We start from the raw sequence: 24,412 nt of genomic DNA on the forward strand, positions 1-24,412 counted from the left end.
ATGATGAATGAAAAGAGACAAGAACCAGATACATCAGGAGAATTAGATTGTATTCCATCTCAATCGTCACATCATGACAAATGGAAGAGAGCACGACAAAAGCGGGGGGGGGGGGGGGGAATACACATCAGAGGCTATACGTGTTGTTGCTGAGAAAATTGTAAGTGAAATACTTTTTCCATGATTACTTTCTGATTATGGTTGTATATGTTCCTTGTGTGCGGCATCCTTCTTTACCACTAATGAAATATTAAATTTTTATGTGTTTTGCAAATGTAGGGCTCACTGGTTGAAGAGAATGAAAAAGGAACCTTTGTTTCACAAGGACGTGACGATATCTTGACAAAGGCAATTGGAACATCCGAGCATGGTGGTCGTGTTCGTGGTGTTGGACGATTTGCTAATCTAAGCAACTACTTCGGAAGATCTTCACGTCCAACACAATCCATAGATGTTAAGGAGATTGAAGCACAACTTGAACAAAAACTTGCAGCAAAAATTAAAGCAGGATTAAAGAAGAGTTTGAACAACAATTGACCATAGCGAGTGAGAAGATGCAACAATCATTTATGGAGACGCTTAAGACTATGGGTTTAAAAACTATGGGTTTATCTGAAATCTCTCCAACAAACAAACAAGGAGAACAAAATGTTTTTGTGCATGGAAGCACAAAAGGTTCTGTTCCGCCGCACAAGAAAATCACAAGGAGGACTCGACCACTGACAATATTCAGAGAGTGTTACTCATGTTTTTGAAAGAGCAACAACATGTATGTTTACCATTACAACATGATCTTGGTGCAAAAACTTTTAAATTTCACCAAAGTGTATTAAGGAGTTGTTGGTGGGTGAGGCTTGGCTTGACTGTTCTATTCTACAAGTTTGGTGCACGTAAGTACACTTTCATTTTTACTATTATCTTTCATGATTGAAATATTCAATATTAATTTCAACTTTATTCAGGTATATCCATCGTATATGTGTCGAAAGTAACAAATCAGATGTGTTTAGAATTTTGGATCCAGTAATCAAGAGTTTTAATCCAAATTCCACAAGTCTAAAAAGAAAGTTCAAGCATACATACAAGAAAAGTTATGTGATTTGGACAAAGTGTATTACTTAGCAACATATCTTGCTTCGTAAGTATATGTAAATTTGTGTTTTCTCTTATTTATTTTGAATCCAAATGTATCTTACTTAACACACTAATTGTTATTCCACACGTACAGATGACATTGGCAATTAATAATCATTTGTCCTAAAGACAATACTTTAGTTCTCCTTTGTTCATTAAACAATGACCTTCATCCACCAATGGATGATATTGTTATAAAGTAAGTGTAAATACTATGTCACTTTTGTTATATATTATTACTCCCTCCGTTCCTGATCTTTTGTTGTTTAAGGTTATGCACATTGTTTAAGAGTGCAATCATTGATATTTTTGTTGACATAAACACCCCTATTTAATGTTAATTAATAATCATTTGTCCTAAAGACAATACTTTAGTTCTCCTTTGTTCATTAAACAATGACCTTCATTCACCAATGAATGATATTGTTATAAAGTAAGTGTAAATTTTATGTCACTTTTGTTATATATTATTACTCCCTCCGTTCCTGATCTTTTGTTGTTTAAGGTTATGCACATTGTTTAAGAGTGCAATCATTGATATTTTTGTTAACATAAACACCCCTATTTAACGTTAAGTTAGAGTGAAGATAGAGAATGATAGTTATTGGTTAAGAAACTTGTTATGATTTTGATTGGTGAAAATTAGAGGTGGTATGTGAGAGATATAATATTAAATGAGGGTATACATGGAAAAATTTGAGAAGAAATGCATTGGGTTTGTAAAACAACAAAAGTTTTGGAATTTATGACAAAAGTTAAAACAACAAAAGATCAAGAACGGAGGGAGTATGTCCTATTACACTAAAATGACTAACTTACTTTGATGATTGTTTTTATTTTTTTTGATATAGAGCTATGCAGGTTTATCAAGTGGCCAACGGTAATAGAAAAATGTCTAAATGGCTTCGTCCCAATGTAAGTGTAGTGTAGATTATGGTTGCGTCTTTCTGTTGCTGTTTATGCTTCTTGTCACTGGCTGTAATATGTACTGTTATGATATATATTCAATGTATAAAAATTGATTCATTTGTAGGCAAGGTTGCAGCCTAATGAGAAAGATTGTGGATATTATGTGATGAAGAATATGCTTGACATTGTCTCTGCTAATATTACTAAGTCTTGGATGGAGGTATTTTAATTTTTTGATAAGTGAAATGTTTGTCTCCATATTTGTCTCACTGTTTGAGATCTTCATCAAAATGTCACAAAACATGTATTTTAACCTATTGTGCAAATTGTCGGTATTCAATGATCTAACGACATTAACAGAACAAGAGTTGTATGATTTGCGAAACAGTTGGGCAACTTGTTTTCTTGACTTGCTTAAACCTTTGAATTTATCTGGTATGTATTTAAAGATTGTGCCTAAACTGTCTGAATTTCCTGTATTGGCTCATGCTTTATCCCTTGGACAACCTGTTTTCTAAATTAGCTAATATTTCTCAACTACATTATATCATAGATTGTTGATATCTGTATTTATGGAATTACTTTTGCAAGGTTCAAAATTGCTCGTCTCTGGTGCTCTCCTGATTTATGCTTATGGTGTTGGTGGCTTTCCTGCTTGGGGCATTAATTAATTTGCTGAACTGTTGCTGTTTTTGCGGCTGTGTTGCTGTGATGTGTGTGTGTATTGTGCTGATTAACACATCCTTTATCAAGCCATTAGAATAGTTAACTTATAGCAGATTGCTTTCTTCCATCTTTGCTGGTCTCTTTCACTATTGTTTTGCTCATGCTGCCTTGCACGCCTCTACTGATATGTTGACTATTTTTTGCACTTGTCTTTACTAGTTAGTTTCTATACTAGTTACATTTGTTCTAGGTCTTCTAGTCTATTATGTTTTTTTTTTCTGTTTTGCTATGTATTTTCCTTTGATGTTTAACTCACTTGAGAGAGTGAGTTTTCAAGATCTCTTTTATTCATATCAAATTAGTGTAAAAAAATATATATATTCAAGTCAAATTAGTGTAAAAAAAGCAAATAGAGAAAAAAAAATTACATCGATTTCAAACAGAACCGATGTGGTAAGTGTACATTTCACATCGGTTGTGAATATAAACTGATGTAAATTTTTTTTTTCATTTGCTTTTTTTACATCGGTTTCAAATAGAACCGATGTGAAATGTCTATTTTTTACAACGGTTTTTTTGTCTCACCCGATGAGAAATGTGTATATTTCACATCGGTTATACCAGATGTCCGATGTAAAAAAGTACTTACCACATCGGTTGTGTAACCGATGTGAAAAGGTGAGGACATACCACATCACCTTTACTTACATAGGACGCAAACCAATGTAAAAAGTTCAAAATAACCGATGTGAAAAGTATTTTTTCTAGTAGTGACATAAGAACTTACGCACCGAATCTTATTCTTTTTACAATAATTCGATAGCTACAAATTCAATAATGATTATTAGAAGCAGTATACGTCAAAAGTAAATTTACAAGACAAACTTGGCAGACATGGATGAAACTAAAAAGTAATAACAATACATGATGCCTTTTTAGATATAACAAGAAAAAATGTTAAATTTTTATCACAGCCTATGTTTGTCAAGTCCAGGTTATAACTTATAATAAACCTCCAAATACATATATTGGATCATATATTGATATCAGATTATCAGTTCATGTGTGCAACAGAGATAAGTAAGGGCTTACTTGTTATACTGGACTGGATGTGATCTATTCATCAAAAGAGATATGGAATTACTTAATTTATTTATTTGATTTGTGGCAAAGAGCAAGGGCATCAGAGGTAAAAGAGTTGCAAGGTCAAATTTGAAGAATCATCTGCTAGCATTGGGGAGTCAACGCCTTCAGTAGCCTCTCGTATATTCTGATCCTATAAATATGAAAAGCAGCTGTCAAAATACAATCACTACATGAAAATCCTAATTGTATTTAAATGTTCAACAAATTGAAAATATGCATATCATCACATTGATTAAACATGTTACAACTAGGAAATAATCCATATTCTTACCACAATTCATGCGATCAACAAGTGGTTTATACCACAGCTATAATTACAGTAGTTACAAAAGCTCAATTGAATCGTTGACAGGATCCTTCATAAGGGTGACAAGGAAACTAATTGCTGTGCCATTCTGAGAAAGTTTTCTACAAAAACATTGATTCCAACCAGATCAGTCTAGAAACAAATCAACTGGAAATCCTTAAGAAGGAACTAAGTAGTTTGACTAAAGCAAGAATAAGGAAAAGCTTGCCTACTTTGTTTCTTGCATGGGCCTCTACAGCACCCTTCAAAGTATTTCAAATCTTCATTTTCACTCCCCTGTGTTGGAAATATTAGGAAGGAAGAATGCGCCGTGGACGAACCACTGCCTTGAAAGCAAAATTCCGGCAGACCTCCGGTGCAATCTATTGCCGGGTTTGCTCCCCAAGGTTAACACAGTCGCATGTAAGGTATTGTGCACTCAGAACCTACACATGCTGGAGTCTCTACAACAATGCTCAGAATCAGAAGGGTAAAAGAAAGGCTCGATCATGATCATATTTCTAAACTCTTTCTTACAATATGGCCGTATATCTTGTACCATAATCCTCCAAAGCATTTCCTTCCAATAGCTTTACTTTATATATAAAATGATAGTTTTAAAACCATTGAACACTTAGTAACGTAGCCAAGGAGTAACGTAGCCAAGGAGGTTAAAAGGATATCAATGGCCATTAACACAAAGATTTCTAACGGTGGAGAAACACAAAACCGTTAGTAAAAATCATTTAAATGTCATTATTCTATCAATCCCCCACTAATGGCAAGTAAATGATTTTTAAGAATTCTGAGCAAAGAAAGTTAATTTTTTGTGCTTAAGTGTTAATGTCCAAAGGATTGAATTAACACGTAGTGAAGTGAGGCAACAACTTTTGTCAAAAAAGTGAACGAATCTTGAACTAGTTTGACTTGGTTGGAACCCCCACTACACACACCATAACTTTAAAATGTAGAGACTCCGCGATAGAATATTAAAACCATTTTCCGAACCTTGGGATACATGTGAGTGTTTTAGAAAGATTTCTCAAGTCTTTCATAGACAGCGGCTTTTACCATCTCCACTCACATATTTATTCACATAGATTTCAAATGTGTCTTATAAGCATTTAAGTGCATCTCACATAGCACTTTCGCAGCTGTGAATAAACTTTATTTATAATCTATTTCAAAATATATCAAGTGCGTCTCAAAAGCACTTTATCACATAGATATAACAGGTGCTTCTCAATAGCATATCGAAGATCCCTATGTATCTCTTCAAACACATCAAGTGTATCTCAAAAAGACTTTATCACAGACACATCCAGTGCGTCTCAAAAGCACTTTGTCTTTATACATCAAGTGCGTCTCAATAACACTTTGTCATGATACATCAAGTGCGTCTCAATAGCACCACCACAAATGGCTATGTATCTTTATAATTATATCAAGTGCGTCTCTAAAGCACTTTATCTCGAATACATCAAGTGCGTCTCAATAGCACCACCAAAATTGGCTATGTATTTCTTTCAAAAACCATCAAGTGCATCTCAAAAGCACTTTATAATAGATACATTAGATGCATCTCAAAAGAACTGTCGCGGTTAGCTATGTGTCTATAAAAAATAGCATTACCTCTCGTCATAAGGATGAAAATGTAATGCATACGAGTAATCATACGGCTTAGTTTGACCAACAAATGGGTATCCACCATATTTTTCTCTTTGTCAGGGTTTAAGGTTCATCCTCCTCGACTTATCCAAGACAACTTTCTTGTCAATCCTTTAGCAAGACGATCAACAAGACTTCGTTCACTTCTGACATACTCAAAGAAAACCAAACGATTTTTAATCAATTTCTTAACAACAAAAATCTGACATGTAATCATACTCTCTATTGTAAGTATTGTTGCTAGTAACTCAAATTGCTTCTTGTGAACCACAAACACAAGCACGAATATATCATTCATAAAACTGAAGATCTCTAGATTCAAAAATAATATCATCTTCAATCTCAAAAATTTATGGGCAACACCATCATGAGCATAACCAATACAACAATATACCTTACCTCCAAAATTCTTTAAGATATGGTATTTCTACTTTTGTCAAATACCCCCACAGTTTAATGAATTTCAAGTATGAGAAAACCATTTTATACTCCTTAGTGAATTTTCACAAATTTTATTAGAAACTATATTAGGAATATAATATACATTCAAAATAGTTTTCATTCACATATTATCATACATGTCAGAACTAAGCAATATGACATCAATCAAATTTTTTTTTTATTATTGGGAAAAACAAGCACTACCAAATTCTCATGTAAGAAAAAAATATGAATATCACTTCTTTATAAAAATCGATAAATAGAGTCCACCAAAACACCCAAAATGTAGACAATCGAATTCTAATAACATTCGACATTGTTAGCATAAACAAAAAGGCATAGAGAATATAGATACTTATCTTTTAAGCGAATTGCCTCTCTTTTCCTAACTTTTTTTGAGCAGTAGCATCATCGCCATCGGCACGAACAAAATTTTGCTTTCAAATTGTTGGAAATATTAGGAAGGAAGACTGCGCCGTGGATGAACCACTGCCTTGAAAGCAAAATTCCGGCAGACCTCCGGTGCAATCTATTGCCGGGTTTGCTCCCCAAGGTTAACACAGTCGCATGTAAGGTATTGTGCACTCAAAACCTACACATGCTGGAGTCTCTACAACAATGCTCAGAATCAGAAGGGAAAAAGAAAGGCTCGATCATGATCATATTTCTAAACTCTTTCTTACAATATGGCCGTATATCTTGTACCATAATCCTCCAAAGCATTTCCTTCCAATAGCTTTATATATAAAATGATAGTTTTAAAACCATTGAACACTTAGTAACGTAGCCAAGGAGTAACGTAGCCAAGGAGGTTAAAAGGATATCAATGGCCATTAACACAAAGATTTCTAACGGTGGAGAAACACAAAACCGTTAGTAAAAATCATTTAAATGTCATTATTCTATCACCCTGTCATTAGAGTTCCCAATGGTAGAGATAACAATAGAAGTAAGCTCTCCAAAAGAAATCCAATCTTAATAGATCTCTCTTATTAGAGCCTGGATTTCGCATAGGGATTCTTGCAGGTCAATCACAATTTGATAAAAACTGAAAGAAATCATTCAATAAGTTCCTAATTCAATTTATTACAAATCTTAAATAAAATAAAATTAGACAAAATACAAATCCATACCGCAAGAAATCAATTTATCTATCTGTCTTCGAAGATGATTGAATTTTATTACACATGATTGAGTTTTTTAACGTGAAGATGATTGATTCTAGAAGAAAATAATATATATTTATAGAGGATTTACTTTTAGAGTTTAATATATAGTAGTGTGTGCAATTGTGTTATTCATTGCATCTGTGGCAAAAGACTGTTTCACGACAATCACCAAGTGAATACACCAATGAAATCAAAGCTAAATATGTCAAAATAAATAAAAAATTAAATGAGGAAAATTATGACTAGTTAATACACATATCTAAACACCTTTTTTTTATATTTTCCAGATTTGATTTAGATGTAAAAAAAAGTACATGAAATTATCACAAAATTTTTTTAACAAAACAATAACTACATAAATTTACAAAGAGATTCACGTAAAACATAGCAAAACTAATAAACTATCAATCCATATAATTCAACACAATTCAAATAAGAGTTTAATGGTTGTGCACACCACCATTGGGGTAAAACATTTTTACACAAACGTCCGATAAATTTAAATGAATCTATATTTTCATTAAATTAAAAGCTTATTTTCTGATTTGACAATATAATATTAGATGTCTGTGTAAAACAAAATTAGACTGATGCATTACCATTAAATTCCTATTATTTTTTCTCCTTGGAAGACAAAGACAAACACTATAAGTATACTATATAAATAAATAAAAAATAAAGAGATGAAGTGTTAAATATTATACCTTATAATTGAAAGATAAAAAGATGAAGTGCGGCAAACAACTTTCTCTATACCATATTCACGAAGTCAGTACACAAATGAGGAAGCTTCCAGCATCAACCCATGGTGATAGATTTAGGTTGAGGGATCATGGAACAGTTATCATAGAAATTAAGTGAAGAAACAGTAAGCATCGATGGCGTGAATTAGTAGGGAAAAAGGTGAGAAAATTATGAAGGAGAATCAAGGTATTTTCGGTTAACCTGTGTAATGGGGCCTATAAGCATATATATTAGAGAGTGTGATGTGCTATAATAATTGTGAAGAAGAGGAGTGGAAAGAGAGGTGGGTGATCAGTTGTGAAGAAGAGACATGGTGGTGGTTGGGTTAGAAAGTGGAGGAGTCCCCTATTTGTACCCGTCTACTTAGGGTTTGGTCCTCCAGTCTCATTTTGATTCACCCTATATTTTATTCCTTATTTCCTAAATTAAATAACATATTCTAATTATTTCTTGAAATTATTCCCCAATTAATTTTTGCTAAGAAAATCTTCATTCCTCTTGTAAAAAAACTAAGTAAATCTTCTAATTAATTTTAAATCCTTTAATTTTATTTTTAAAATTTATTCATTATTTTCGGAATTATTTAATTAATTATTATTAAATTTGTGAAATTATTTAATAAATTATTTTTATCAAATTTTTGAAACTATTTATTAATTATTCTAATTTGGAGTGTTGAAATTTCTATATTTTAAACATATCAGCTATATTAAATTAATATTATTAAGGTACGATAAAATTGGGTATTGACACTAGTGGTGGTCGTTCAATGTCTTAAATAAAATGATTCCATTAAAATTAGAAAAAAAAAGTTTCTTTAAGGATCTTATACCTCTTAAGATCACTTGCCGCATCCCAAGCATGATATCTGAAGTTTGCATCCTTTTCAATTATGGACGCACTTTTCTATGAGGAGCAGTTTATCTCTGTATTTGCTACATTTTTCAAAAGATGTTAGAGGTGTTTCAGTTGAAAATAAAAACATTTATGTTAAAAGAAAAAGAAGAGCTATTTAGGCTGGTCGAGCTCCTCAGTCGATCCCAAGGTTCCTTGTTAGTCATTCAAGAATCAAGACACTCAATGGGCGTCCCCCTTTATATGGTCACATGGTCATGGAGAAAAAGAGTCGCCCTACACGAGACCTTGGAGCAGGTTGCACGCCTCTTTGGGACGACTCGCCTATCTTGAAGGTCCTCGTGGAGGTCATGCATCCAGATGAGCGATCCTCTTATCTTAGGAACGATCCACCGATGTAAAATGACCACTAATGTATAGGACTTGTAGAACATGGTGAAAAAAAATATGATGGAAATTATAAGAAAAAATGGATGATGCATTGTCAGTGTAAATTTTTTTTACGTGATCGTGCATCCAATTGATTTCCGCCATATCAGAAATTTATTTTTATTTTAATTAAAATTAAAAGAAATATGACTGTTTGGTCCTATGTGGCATATAATATGATTGAATATTAGTGTTCAACTTATTCATTAGTATCAAGTTATAAATCATTTTATAATATGGTAATGCTTGTGCGGACTTTTTGGCTAAGCATGGAGCTGGTCAAGGCGAGGCTTTGGTTAGTGATTGAGCAACCAATTCTAGGTTTGGGATTGCTTCTTCTCGCGGATGCGTCGGGTGTCTCCTCTATAAGAACGTAGTTTTCTCTTTTTTCAGATCATGTACCAAAAAGAATTCGTGTAAAAGTCATTATCATATCATATACATACATATTCATAGAATAAATACATCATTTGAAATGGAAATTGCCCTTTGGAAAAAGCAGCCCGTGCATACAAAGGGTGTAATCAAAGCCTATGTGTGGATTGTGCTGTGCTACAACACCAAATTCATAATGGTTAGGTAGTAGCGTGTAATTTATTGGGGTCTTGCAAAGTTATCCTTAAGGAAGCTCCAAGGTCCTGATCCAGTACCAATTCTGCAAATCGAAGTTCATAAACGCTACATCATTTCAATCCTTTGTCATATGCATAGTTCCATATCTGTTATGATTATAATTTGATTAAATTTCTATTTCATTGTAAATGAAATATGGGTGTAGGAGAAGTGATGGATATTATTTTTTTGGTCTTAGAAAATTGCTTGATTATAACTCATACTGACAATGATTTATGTGTAGCAAAAGAAATTACCTCCAAAAGCCAGCAAACACCCTTAGGCTCATGTATATAGACAACGCAATCCAGATACCAGTCATGCCAAGGCTTGAGGATAACATATATAAGATATATATGCTCACCAATGCCACCATAATCTGGGAGAAAAGTGATGGCAAATACATAAGCCAGAGACAAATTGTATCACAGCAGGAAATGGAGGGGCTGGTGACTGTATTAAACACAACTATGATTTTTCGAAGTAAAAAAAGAGAGAAAAGATAAAAAGATTTATTGGTTCATCAACATTGAATAGTTTTTTGCTTAAATATTTTTTTGATCCCTGCATTATTGGAGTTATTGGTTTTAGTCCCTCTTTGTTTTGTTGCATGATTTCAGTCCCTGTATTTTTGAAATAATTTCACACTCTGAAAGGATTAATACCAAAAGAAAAAGGAAATTTTGAACACTGAAATTTACTAAAAAAAATAGTTCTTGAAATTGTCTTTTTCTCTTGGTATTGATCCTCTCGGAGACTGAGACATGGCTAGTTCGAAAATACAGGGAGTAAAGTCAAACAACAAAACAAAGAGGGACTAAAACCAGTAACTTCCAATAATGCAGTACAATAAAATATTTAAACCTACATTTTTTTTACCTGGTTTTCAAAGTCAATTATGCCAAAGTAAGATTGACCAACATTCATGGCTCATGAATGCTATCTCACATACTTTGATTTGTGCAGAAGAAAATTTTTCTGAACTTACCATTGAGTAAGCAGAGTATATGAAATCTGAAGCTCCATAGTTAACTCCATCAAAAACAAATGCTAGCGCATTGATGGGTTGAGTGGCTGCTACATACTAGTAGGTAATCATCAAGAAAACGGTTAGAAAAATATATTACCCTCTCTATTTGTGAAACCAATATATTGCTAGAAGGAGAGAGGTCTCTTGTTTTATATGCAATAGCGACATTACTTACTGGAATAGTAATACTGATAAGTTGCAGAACATTGATGTCATTTGTAAATAACTTAGAAGCAAATGGTAGTAGGCTAAATAGAAGGAATGAAAGTACCAACCCTAGAATCAAGCCAAGCTGCGTGATCCAATTATTCAAGTTAAGCGAATTAAGTGCACAAAAAGCAAACAAATCATTCAGGATAACAATTTGAAATACCTGCAGCACACGTGAAGTAGATGATATGACCTTGCTGTAATCCCTTCTTGCAAATGCACTTGCAATAATGGCCTGCAAAGACTTTTTGATTATGGTCTATATTGACTAGAATGTATAATAGGAACATCCTTTTTTCCTCAGAATAAAGTTATCTGGAGTGAATACTTTTAAATGAAGATAGATTTATCATAAATAGAGACTTAAGGCAAATCATGATGATTCTGTGGCAAATGCAACATAAAAGCATGAAAAACATCACCAATTAAATTGACCTTGAAATTTGTGTTCTTTTTAAACAGGCATAACAACTACGGTATGGAAGATCCAATGATCTTTATAGTTGGCTTTGGCACATGTCATAACTAGGAAAAAATATCTCAGTTTACAAGTAATAAATCCCTATAATGACTGGTGTATCCCTTTCATCATTGATAGTTAATCCCCTGGTCAATTATAACAATTTTCTCTGTCTATCATTAACTATAAATAAATGTGTTGGCATGCAAATTGACTAATAGATCTGAAATGTGACTTAGTTGCTAAGTCAGTATATTTGCTGCCTGATTTCTCACGGTTCTCAAATAGATAGTGTTAGACGTATAATGATTCATGTGTCTTCACCCAACAACTTAAGCTTTTGGGATAGTTGGTTCAGGACTTTGTATTAGAGTCTCTATAACTAAGTGAGTTTAATCCTTGTTACCTCCATTATTATAACAAAAAGTTGAACTTGAGCACATGGTAGATGGGTTTGTGCATTGTTCACGCTTCAAGCCCAAAGGGCTCTTGTGTGAGTGGGGATGTTAGAAGTATAATATAAAACTATCAATGTGTCTTCACCCAACAACTTAAGTTTTTTGCCTCGTGAAAGATAGTAAGCCGGAGATTTTCTGAATGTAATTAGCTTGCTAGTTTCTTAATTTCTTTCACAGTTCGTGTTTTCAATTCTTTGGTTGTACAAGTCATTTGACTCAAAGATTTTAGTAATATCTGTACTAGGAAACAAATAGTAATTTTTCATCCCACCAATCTATTTAGCAAAATGTGTACATTCATAAGAATTTCACTTCTTACTTGTCCAGCAACAGCCAATCCATCAGTAAGCAAAGAGGTTGCCATCCAAATCTGTAAGCAGATTTGGAACGCAGCCATCACTGTTGATCCTTGCCTTGCTGCTAGGGATGCTGACAAGGTCACACATGATGTCACAGCTACAACTTTAATCATTAATAGAAACCCTACATCAAAGTGGTGAAAAAAAAGGTAAAGATTTGTTCTCAATAATTTTTGTTTGGTATAATTAATGTTCTCAAGAATTCACTTCTTCCTTTTATTAGACAGACTAGATGTAACCTAGATATATTGTAATCATGTTAAGTATTTTTCATCAGGAGATAATATTCACTGTTTTTATCCCACTTTCACTTTCTCAAGTAGAATGTATCAAACATGTTTCAAATTTAAGTCTAAAAGATTGTTCAAATTCAACCAGCAGGAGAGAAAAGAAGCTTTCTGAACCATAATGAAATGTTCTCCTTATTTTGGAGCAAAAGACTGTGCCATCCAACTTTCTTATAAATGAAGTTGAAGTCAAATATTGAGTCCTGAAGAAACTTATGCTATAACTCTCTTAAAAAGTAATAGCTGAGGTTTGAGAGCAAAACACACCAAGATAAATCCTCTTTAGTATAAAGAGTGAGAGAGATATCTCCATCATAAGAACTAGAGGTTGATAAGAGGATTTCTCTTAATGTGTTTTGCTTTCGAAACTCAACTCCAATTTTAGAAGAAGGTGGATAAAATAAGTTCTTCACCATCCAATGTGAGACTTCAACTTCATTTATAAAAAAGTTTGATAACAAAGTCTTTTCCTCCACCAAATGTGGGACTTCTACAAAACTTCCAAATAAAGAGAGACCCAAATCTTCTGATGGTGAAATGTAATTTCCGCAAGAAAACTGTTATAAGATATGCTAGTGTTTCTGTGGGCAAGGCCGCAGACTTCTATAAACAGGATGTCAAGTTCAAATAAGCAAGAAATCTAATGTCTATGCAGATCAAATTTTTAAAACCATGCTATACATAGTAATATGGAGGTTTAGCCGCTAAATGAAATTAACCCGGAGATTCTGAGAAAACAAATAAATAGAAGGAAATTATAACCATTTTTCAGAATCTTCCCAAATTGGCAGTCTTGGATACTTGGCGGAAGGAGAACAACTTGTTTCATTAAATACCAGAACAAAATTAAGGTAATCAAGTACCTATTAAATCAGATCAAGATAAATGAAATGAGAAAGAGAAGTGAACCATGACTTCTGAATTCAAATATCATGTTTGTGATAAAGACACATCTAGAATCAGAGATGAATACTGAAAGTGAACTTACTGGGAGATAATATGAGCAATGGCGGCCCCACTGACTCCCAACCGGACTACAAATATAAGTAATGGATCTAAAATGATATTTGCTAAATCTCCCACAACTGCAGTTAAACTTCACAGATTACTGTGTGATAATAAGTGTACTTCATCATGATCATGATCTGAATATAAATACTGATTTGAGGTAACGAGAGGAATGGCGTACTTGTAGCATACAAAGGAGTTCTTGTATCTTTGATTCCTCGAAAAACTCCTTGCATTGCCATAGAAAGAATAACAGCTGGTGCACCAAATGACCTCAACGTCAAGTATTGTTGCGCTGGTTTTAACATTGGAGAATTCTGCATGAGAAATTAACATTGAAAGCCATTTTGCACAACATAACAAGGTAGCTAAAAGGATATAAAAGTCTAAGAAGATAATAGCCACAAATTAAAATTCAAAAACTAACTAGCTTTTTGAAGTAAGATATAATATGTGAAATTTGTTTGAACTTTGAAAGAGTAATAGATAAATCAAACTTCAAACAATTATGAAAACTTTCTATTTGATCTCAAATTTAAAGTTAATATCAGTTTCATATAGAATTCCTATAGCATTGTCAGCAGAGGACTCACAGAATGGATGCCCATGTAATTCAAGATCGGATTAGCTGCGAAAATGAGAAAGAGAGCTTGTAGGACACCAAGCACACCACCAATAACAAGTACTGATGAGGCTGATGGAATATAGCTTTTGTCATGGCCCAGTTTAGCTACTCTGTCAATATGAGTTTGTGACGTGCTGCATTCGGGATCTAAATTATAAAAAAAAAAGTTTAATGTTCTTATCCCAGGGAAAGTTTATAAGTTGAAAGAAGAAGGTGCATTAGGCTCTATTAAGCTCCTCAATGTATTTCACTCCAAGGGAAGATTCTGCTGAATACAAATTGAGAGATATTGACTTTTCCTATAAGAAAATAAATACCATCTTGCTCTATATTGTCTTCTACTTCCAACTTTCTTTCCTCATCAACAGAAGAGACCTTGATCAACATTTCTTTTTCTGGTGGTTGAGTTTGTAACATATCGGTAGCATCCTCCTCAGCAACCAAAGAGGTTGTAACACTGACAAGTGGAATTATTGCAATTTTCGAGACTTGATTGAAAATAGCAATTGAAACTCCCACAGCCGCAAGCTCCACAGGACCTACAAAGTATTACTTCGTAATCTAACTTAGATGCAGTTCAATTACAGGCTAGAATAAAAACTGACAATTTTATTATAGAGGACTTGTTACATGAGGATACACATAGATCTAACAGTTCATAGGAATTATTTAGCATTGTTATATCCCTTTCATTACTCAAAAATAAACATCATAGGACAGAAAAAAATAGGGTGATAAGATTCGGACTTTGTTAAGTATATTATTACTTGTACAACCATGTCTCTCAGTATGATAAATATATGAATAACCCTATATGTTCCCAAGACTTGTCATACTTCTCTTGATTACAAGTCAATCAGTGTTTATATTATGATCTTCACATAGATGCAGCACTATTTACGCGAATGTGCTTGTGGCGGCTTCTCTTGTTTATCAGCATCCAAAATGCTAACTAACAGGTTTCTTCAAATATAACATTTAATGAGCTCCAGACCCCAACCAATATCTTAGTGTTAGCTTAAACTTAAAGTTTGGCACAACTTATAATAGACCAGAATGACACAGCTGAAGTAGTCAGTAGTAGCAAAACTAAAGTTGTTACTTCTTAGCAGTTAGTTTTCAGTTAAACTAACTGTTTAATTTGATAGAGTAAGTTAGAGATGCGTATTGATTCTGTGCAGATGTTAGCAGTATAAGTGTGTGCATTCTAGTGTGCTATCATATAAATAGGACCTTTTTTGTGTCATGTAGATCATTCTTGAATAAAGAAGTTCTTTTCCCTAAATTTTCTTCTGGTTCTTCTTTCTTGGGACTGAGTGCCCAACTGTGATGACTTATGAATATGAAAAGATCCAATCCCTAAATAATTAGAATTATTCAGGAAATATCATTAAATACTACATGGTTAGTGTGCCTGTGAACAGATTTTCAATAGAAATGCCAAAGACAAGATGTAAGACAAACAAACCTATGTGGCCGATGAATGCAGTATCAATCAAAGAAGCAATAGGATCTGCTGCTAAAGCCAGAATGGTAGGGACTGAAATCTGCATTATTTCCAGGCCTAGTTCATCCTTTTTGAGAACATTTCTACAACCATTCAACAATATGGTCGCTTCAATTTTATGAACTCAGCATCTAATAAAACTAATAAAACAAGCAAAACTTCATCCAGGTTGCAAAAAAATCAGGGAAAAGTTCTGAAGCACAGTTTAATACAATTAATTACTTTTTGGGTCAGGGGAGAGGGCCAGTAAGAAAGAAAGAAAGAAAACTCTAAATAAAACAGAACCCAAGATTTCTTCTTTCCAGCATGTACAAAATCCAGTGAAAAGGGGTAATCACATTGAAAGAACACCAAGAACAACAAAAAATAAATTGAAAGAATCTAGTCATCTTTGTAAATATGATGCAAACAGTAAATGGTACCTTATGCCAGAAAATAACACCAGAAGGGGCATCTTTCCTGTGCTTGTTCAACAGTTCAACACATGACAATAACTTTGTGGCATCAACCTATATCTATGTGACATAAATAGTGGAATTTGTTTACTCAAAACTAGTAACTGCAAAATAAAAATTAATCCTTGGCTTGAAGCAAAGTTGCAAATGATTAAGTGTTATGTGATGTTGAAAAAAAGGCATTACCGTACAAAGCTAAATAGGTTGTATCTTCAAAGACACCAGATAACAGCACTCTACAAAAACCTCCCTCAGTTACACAAAACCCAGATTGTACAAGGTTTAATAGATAATTTATTGAATTTTATATTATACCCTGGGGACTTCAGTTGATACCAGACAGTGACAGTCGTGTCTCAATTCGGAAATCCATTGCATTTCTGCTTTGCGGGAACGTGGAAGCTGCATTTTGAATGTAATCCAACGTCTAGCAAGTGGATCCTCTCACTTTTCAGGAAAATTAGTTAGATAATTTATTTTTTATACCCCACTGGTGCAGGTGTGATTAAAAGTAGTTGTTGGAAAGGTTGATTTACCACACTTGGGTCAAATAGAATTGTCACACTTATTTAATCTGGTCCATCAGGACCATCCAGCTATTTCTATGCAGGTGTATGCGGTGTATGGTTTCCCAGAGGCACAGAATAAATGGAGGACTTGGCACATGATTCGCCGGGTGAGACCGGTAGATGTGGTCCCTTGGTTGTGTATTGGTGACTTTAATGATATTCTTTCCCCGTTGGACAAGCTTGGGGGTGACCCACCTGACTTAGGTCGGATGCAAGTGGCAAACCAAGCTTGTGCTGATTGTGGGCTATCTAGGGTGGACGCCTCAGGGAATCCTTTCACTTGGGTGAATAATCGAACCGGGGTTGGTAGAGTGGAAGAACGACTTGACTATGTGCTGATTAATAGAGCTTGGGAGGAGCTGTGGCCTTTTACTCGGGTGTCCCATTTGATCCGGCACCAATCGGACCATAGTCCTATTGTGTTTCATTGTGGCACTCGTAGGATGGAGATAAGACGCCATAGAACAAGGATGTTTCGGTTTGAAGAGCTTTGGTTAGAGAGTGGGAATGAATGTGCAGAGATTGTAGCGGAAGGATGGAGTAGACCACACACCTCTCTTCTAGGGAAGATTGATGTGGTTGGGCAACACTTGAAATCATGGGGGAGTGAAAAGTATGGGGATCTACCAAAGAAAATTGCAGACTCAAAGAAGCATCTCCAACGCCTTCAAGGGGGTGTGCAAACAGATTCAGTGATCACAGAGGCCAAACAAGTTGAGCGGAACTTGGATGACCTACTCAAGCAGGAAGAGATCTTCTGGGGCCAAAGGTCAAGGGCGAACTGGCTCAAACATGGGGATAGAAATACAAGATTTTTCCATACAAAAGCTACCCAGAGGCGAAAGAGGAATTTGATAGAGGAAATTAAAGATGATCAGGGTAGATCATTTGAGAAGAATGTTGACATTGCACGGGTTCTTCAGAAATACTTTGAGGATATCTTCACTTCATCAAATCCCTCCGGGGTTGACGAAGTAGCCACATTGGTTGGGGGTCGGGTCACTGAGGCTCATAGGAGAATCCTCTCTACACCTTTTACTCGCGATGAGGTTGAGGAGGCCCTCTTCCAGATGCATCCCATAAAGGCGCCAGGTTTAGATGGTTTTCCAGCTCTGTTTTATCAGAAGTTTTGGAATATTGTTGGTGATGATGTGACAGATTTTTGTCTTCAGGTTCTCCGGGGCGAGGCCTCTCCAGGTATGATTAATCAAACTTTAGCCTTTGCAACGTATTGTTTAAGTTGATAACTAAGACCATTGCTAATAGGCTTAAGCTGATTTTGCATGATTTAATTTCAGAGGCCCAAAGTGCTTTTGTTCCGGGTCGGTTAATTACAGATAATGCTTTACTTGCGTTTGAATGCTTCCATTACATGAAGAAGCGAGTAACAGGAAGGCAAGGCATGATGGCTCTTAAGCTTGACATGTCTAAGGCATATGACCGAGTGGAGTGGCCTTTCTTAAAAAGTATTCTCACCCATATGGGGTTTCCATTGCAATGGGTTGAGCTTATAATGACATGTGTTACTACTGTGAATTTTTCTATTATGGTTAATGGTAACCCGCAACCAACTATCGCACCTCACCGAGGTTTGCGACAAGGAGATCCTCTCTCCCCTTATCTTTTCATTTTATGTGGTGAAGCTTTTTCAGCTCTTATTCAGCGTGCTATGTCTGAGTCTGCTTTACATGGTATTAAAATTGCTCGTTCTGCTCCTGTCATCTCACATCTTTTGTTTGCAGATGACAGTGTACTATTTTCCCGGGCATCTCTTGAGGAAGCACAGTGTATAAAAAACATTCTTGCAACCTATGAGCGTGCTTCTGGGCAAGTGATCAATTTGGACAAGTCCATGCTTTCAGTTAGCCGAAATGTGCCAGAGAACTGTTATTATGAGCTTCAACAGCTTTTGGGAGTAAAGGCAGTAGAAAGCTATGACAAGTACTTGGGGCTCCCTACTATCATTGGGAAGTCTAAAAACCAAATTTTCCGGTTCGTTAAGGAACGAGTATGGAAGAAACTCAAAGGATGGAAAGAGCGTACACTCTCTAGGGTAGGTAGAGAGGTGTTGATCAAAGCTGTGGCACAGGCAATACCGTCATATGTTATGTCCTGTTTCATTTTGCCAAATGGTTTATGTAATGAGATTGAAGGTATGATTTCACGTTTTTATTGGGGTGGTGATGTGACCCGAAGAGGTATGCATTGGGTTAAGTGGAGTACTCTTTGCCAGCCGAAGTTGAATGGTGGTCTTGGATTCCGGGATTTTAAATCTTTCAACCTAGCCCTCGTGGCGAAAAATTGGTGGCGAATCCATAACCATCCAGATTCCCTCCTTAGTAGGGTATTCAAGGCAATTTATTTTCCGAGGGGCAACATGATTGGAGCCAGAAAAGGCTATCGTCCGAGTTATGCCTGGACAAGCATCTGGAAAACATCTGATTTGGTTCAGAGAGGGACTTCATGGCGCATAGGTAATGGTTTGAATGTCCGAATTTGGGAGGATCGTTGGCTTCCTCATGGCTCGCCCATTAACTTTAGGCATGATGTGGTGGAAGAGCTTAAGCTTGAGACGGTTGCTCACCTTATCCAACCTGGGGCTAGTGTTTGGAACAAAGAGTTGATTGAATGGACTTTCTGTCCTGCTACTGCAAAGAATATTTTGGCGGTCCCTTTACCTCTTCATCCAGCTGAAGATTTGCTGTTTTGGGAGCACACTTCTGATGGGCTCTACACGGTGAGTTTTGGCTATGATTTCCTTCAGAGTTCAGCAAGTCAGGCATCCCCATCTTCCTCAAGCTCATCCTCTGCTGGTTTGGATGTGGGCCTTTGGAGAAAATTCTGGAAATCGAGCTCTATCCCGCGGGTGAAGGAGGTTGTTTGGCGGATTTGCGTGGATGCTATTCCCACGCGTGCAAGCCTCAGGAGGAGGTCCTTGGATGTTGATCCCAGTTGCCCGGTGTGTGGTCAAGAGGAGGAGAGTGCCAGCCACTTGTTCCTGCAGTGTCCGCTTGCTCGTGGCTGCTGGTTTGTGCATCTTGGGGTTCATGTGGAAGCTGGAATGGAGATTATGGACTTCATGAGAGCTGTGCTTAGGGAGCGTGATAGCTGGGTAATTTCTCAGGTACAGACTGTGTTGTATTGTTTATGGGAGGCGCGGAATAGGTGGCTTTTCGAGGAACGGCGGGCGGATTGCCAAACGGTGTTGGATCGGGTTGCCGCGTTAGGTGTTCCAGCGGCGATAGCACGGGTCGACGCGCGCCAAGAGCGGACGGGCATAGGGACTTGGACACGGCCAGCAGCTGATATAGTCAAGGTAAATGTGGATGCTTCTCTTGGTGATGACATGTTTGTTGGGTTGGGTTTGGTAGCTAGAGATGAGCAAGGTGAAATTTTGGCAGCAGCTTCTTCATATCCCACGGTAGCAGCTTCTTCGACTGAGGCGGAGGCCCTTTGTCTCCGTTGGGCCATGCTTTTATCTTCAGAGTTAGGCTTCAGGCGTGTCCAGATTGAGACGGATAGCTTACAGTTATTCCATGCTTGGAATAGGGGTGTTGGAAGGTCTCTTTTATTTTCTGTTGTTCAAGACTGTAAGGGTCTGTTGAATTTGTTTGATTATGTTGCTTTATCTTTTATTCGTAGGCAGGGAAACACTTGTGCTGATTTTATGGCCCGGAACGCCTCTACCCTCTCAGATGTTGTTTGGATAGAGGAAGGTCCCCCGGGTTTGTATGGCCTTCTTCAGGCGGATATTTTGGCTTCTATGCCGGCTATGATTTAATCTATTTGATGTTTCGTTCAAAAAAAAAAAAGAGAACACATATGGCTAAACCATATGGAAAAAATTGTATTTTTTTAACTACCCTGTAAATTTTTTTAACTACCCTGAAAAAATGAATAAATTCGTTAGCACATGTTAGATAATTGAATATAAAACACTCATGTTTGGTAGGGAAGAGATAAAAAAAATAGAAAGGAAAAGAGAGATAGAGACAAGATACTCACATCACACTCTCATTTTTTTGGGAAATAGATTCATTGAAGAGAGGTGATTAAACTATGTGCGCCTTATGTTTTGGTTGAAGAAGGGCGATGTTGCGTCTTATTTGCGTAATATTGTTTAGGATTGTATTTCGTTCAGCTTATCTTTCTTCTTAATTTCGTTTGACTTTTGTTAGGAGGGGAGGTAATAAGGACGCAAACTTCTTGGCTAGTTTGGTGTTCTCTTCTTGTGATTGTATTTAGGTCAAGGATGAACCGTTGAGGCTATCCATATTTTATTGTTTGATTCTCTAGCTTAATGAAATTTCGTTTACCGTAAACAAATATTTGTAAAAATTATTTGAGAACTATTTCACACGACACATAACAAGAAGGCACGACTTAGTTACTTTAGTAAAAATCCAAGTTTTCTTACAAAAATTAATAAAAAGAAAAGGAAAATAATAAGTCTGAAGTTCTGAAATCAACTTTGAGAATTAAGCCGACTAAGAACATAAACGACTGAATATTGTATTGAGTATAAAATCAGTGTATGTTATACAAGAAATTTCCCTAGCTACTTTATATAAGGGAGGGATTTTCAACCCTAGGTACCCCTGTTCCCCCAACCGGGCGACTAACCTAGTTGACCAACTTACATGAATCTTGAAGGAAATCAAGGGATTCACTTACTATCAGCGTGCACAATGGGATGTATCTAGATGACTGATTTCTTGGCTGGCCGAAGACCTTCACTCTGGCCTGGTGTGGTCTTTAGTCGCAATACGAACTAGTCCCTTCCTTGATGTGTCTCTGCTGGATAGGGCCTGACTCGCCATTAGAAGTCATCTGACCCATTCCCAGACCATATTAGTACCCCCTCAAGGCACAAAAAGCCTTTAGAACTAAGCTGGTGTGAACGTAAGTCATCGGGTTATGCTTTGTCTCATGCTAGTGTCTCGTCGCGCGACCTTGGGCTGGTGCAGTAATAATTCATCGCGCAGTTGTAGGCCGACATGGTAGTAATCCTTCGCGTAGCCTTGGGCCGGCGTAGTAGTAGTGCATCGTGTGGCCTTGGGTCGGCACAATAGTAGTCTGTCACGCGTCCTTCGGTCGACATGGTAGTAGTTTAGCGCGCGGGCTTGGGCCGACATGGTTGTAGTTTAGCGCGCGGGCTTGGGCCGACATGGTTGTAGCTAATGGCACGACACAGAGCCATGCAGGAGATTGCCAACACGAGATTTGGGAGATATCAAGTTGTGGAGACAATTATGCGAAACACTTAGGTGATTTTCATTCGCTTAGAGATCTGTCAGCCGACTCGTGAATCACAAAGGTGGTTTTCATTTATTTAGTGATATGTCGTCTGACTAAAGAAACACATTAAAATTGACTAATCGAGTAGCCAAATTTGGTCAATATTTAGTTATACCATCTTCAAATTGTATGGTCCAACACGACATTGCAGAGAGATCATGGTCGGTGAATGAGTTAGTTGTTTGTCACTCTTAGTCCGACAACGAGCTGATTTGATCAACTGAATATGGTTGAACGGATATGCAACAAGTTAGTGTTATATGCAGCCGTTTAAACTGCAAAACAAAATTAGCAAAAAAGATGAGCATTTACAAAGAAGGTTGGCTTGCAAAGCATTTTCGGTTTATGAAAATTCTTTCTGACTTGATAGGTTTCTTAGTTTGTTGGTCGGCATAATAAGAGGTTTCTCAAGTTTTCCGATTTGAGTTCGGGGGCTTCCACCAGCATATCTGCAAATCAATTTATAGAAAGAGGTGCTTTTAAATGGTCTACCATTCTTCTGTTGCATTTCTCCATTTTTTAGTGATTGGCCTTTGAAACTTTGTGTTTGTTCCTTGCTTAATTTACGAGACGTCAATTATATTCGTGAATCAGTGGTTGGTCGTGAACTTGATTGTGAAGATCAATTGATGAAGCACTTTCAGAAGAAGTGTGACTCTGAAGAAGGTAAGCTGAACAAGAAGCACATCTGAACTAAATTCTTGAAAGTTCTACAAACCTACATTAATATGCATAAAAAGTTCTTACAATTTGTTTTGATTGAAAGTGACACTTAACTTTTTCCTTAAAGAACAAAAAAAAGAGAATTTGAATCCAATTCTATTCTAGATTGCTCGTGGATTCACTTATTCACTGAAAATATGCCTATACAGAGCCAAAGTAGAAGAAATAATGTAACTTCATTGTAAGCTTAATTATACTTTCAGAAAACTAAAGTCAACCAGGGTAAGTCGCAAACTTATTTGAAAAGGTAAATCAAGCAATGAAAGACCAAAAGCTAGTAAATATTTGATACATGAACACTTTGGTAGAGAAGAGAGAGATAGAAAAGAGAGAGTAGAGAAGAGAGAAGTTGAGTAGAGAGAAATATATGAGAAATAGAGTAGATTTCATTGGTTCTTTGGTACGATAGAGATAGAGGTGAAAGAGAGAAGAGAGAGTGTCACTTTTCATATCAAAAGACATTTTTACCCATAAATTTTTTAAATATTTATATAAAAGATCAAAATGGTAAGTGGGGAAAAATTGGAAAGTAAAAAAAATTGAAGCAACATGCATCATTTCTTCTCAAAGTGGGGAGATTGCTAAAAGGTGAGGTGGGCCACCATAATTCTCTCTCTCTCTCCTACAGTATTTTATGAACCAAATAAGGGTGGAAGTACAATCTCACCTCTAACTCCATCTATCCTATCTCTCTCTTCAAACTCTCTCCTACCAAACAAAGTGGAAGAGTGAAAGTTAATAAATTAGGTGATTAAATTGAAAGTATTTGATAAAACTAACACTTTGATTAGTTAAAAAATATAAAATGACATAAAGATGATTTGGCATTTAACAGTACTTTATGAATTACACATAATTATCTATATTATTTTAATTTTAATATGATTATCAGTTTAATTTTTTTTTAAAATTATGGGACATCTAATCCACTCTATTTATTTTTTAAAAGGAGTAAGTTAATCATCTTCACCTTTAAAATTTATTAAAAAAAAGAGCTATAGGTTGCTAATTTATTGCTTAAAAACAATCAACGGATGTTTTTCTTAAAATCTCTAAAAATAATCTATTTTTTAAGACCTCTAAAGATCATTATTTTTTTGATATGAAAGAAACACACTTTAAATTAATATCCCACACCTTCCAGGTATATCACAAAATTACAATTATTACTCTTGCTAACTTACATTTTATAAATAAATGTGAGTAAATCAATAAACTCGAAACCGCCCGTGGAGGATAGCACTGGTGGGATCCTTTGAAGGCCAAGGTTTTGGCTTTGCGCAATGACATTCTTCTCATGTGGGAGCTTAATCTTCGTGTGGCTATTTGTGAAGTAGATTGCCTTGAGATTGTGAATACCTTGC

The 24,412-nt window shown here is 35.8% G+C and overlaps 2 protein-coding genes across 5 annotated transcripts; one reads left to right on the forward strand and one right to left on the reverse strand.

Annotated features, from left to right (window-relative positions):
• Positions 1-9,846: 9,846 nt before the first annotated feature.
• LOC130718704 (protein DETOXIFICATION 42-like) lies at positions 9,847-16,760 on the reverse strand. 4 transcript variants are annotated; one of them, XM_057569335.1, is made up of 14 exons: positions 16,645-16,760; positions 16,426-16,518; positions 15,965-16,086; positions 14,814-15,035; positions 14,465-14,643; positions 14,053-14,188; positions 13,852-13,948; positions 13,626-13,726; positions 12,537-12,700; positions 11,463-11,534; positions 11,265-11,381; positions 11,048-11,143; positions 10,317-10,438; positions 9,847-10,102 (listed from the first exon to the last, which is right to left on the reverse strand). In XM_057569335.1, the coding sequence occupies exons 2-14, from the start codon at positions 16,455-16,457 to the stop codon at positions 10,042-10,044; spliced, it is 1,521 nt and encodes a 506-aa protein (XP_057425318.1). In that variant the 5' UTR covers positions 16,458-16,518; positions 16,645-16,760; the 3' UTR covers positions 9,847-10,041. The 4 variants fall into 4 exon arrangements, with proteins under 4 accessions (XP_057425318.1, XP_057425319.1, XP_057425317.1 ...); XM_057569336.1 differs by lacking the exon at positions 16,645-16,760 and having other exon boundaries at positions 9,847-10,166; positions 16,426-16,632; XM_057569334.1 differs by lacking the exon at positions 16,645-16,760 and having other exon boundaries at positions 16,426-16,631.
• A 302-nt stretch (positions 16,761-17,062) lies between these two features.
• LOC130719041 (uncharacterized) lies at positions 17,063-20,808 on the forward strand. The gene is made up of 2 exons (XM_057569692.1): positions 17,063-18,224; positions 18,326-20,808. The coding sequence occupies exons 1-2, from the start codon at positions 17,063-17,065 to the stop codon at positions 20,806-20,808; spliced, it is 3,645 nt and encodes a 1,214-aa protein (XP_057425675.1).
• The last annotated feature ends 3,604 nt before the right edge of the window (positions 20,809-24,412 follow it).

Source organism: Lotus japonicus, chromosome 5 (genome assembly GCF_012489685.1).
Source record: "Lotus japonicus ecotype B-129 chromosome 5, LjGifu_v1.2".
Taxonomy (NCBI): Eukaryota; Viridiplantae; Streptophyta; class Magnoliopsida; order Fabales; family Fabaceae; genus Lotus; species Lotus japonicus.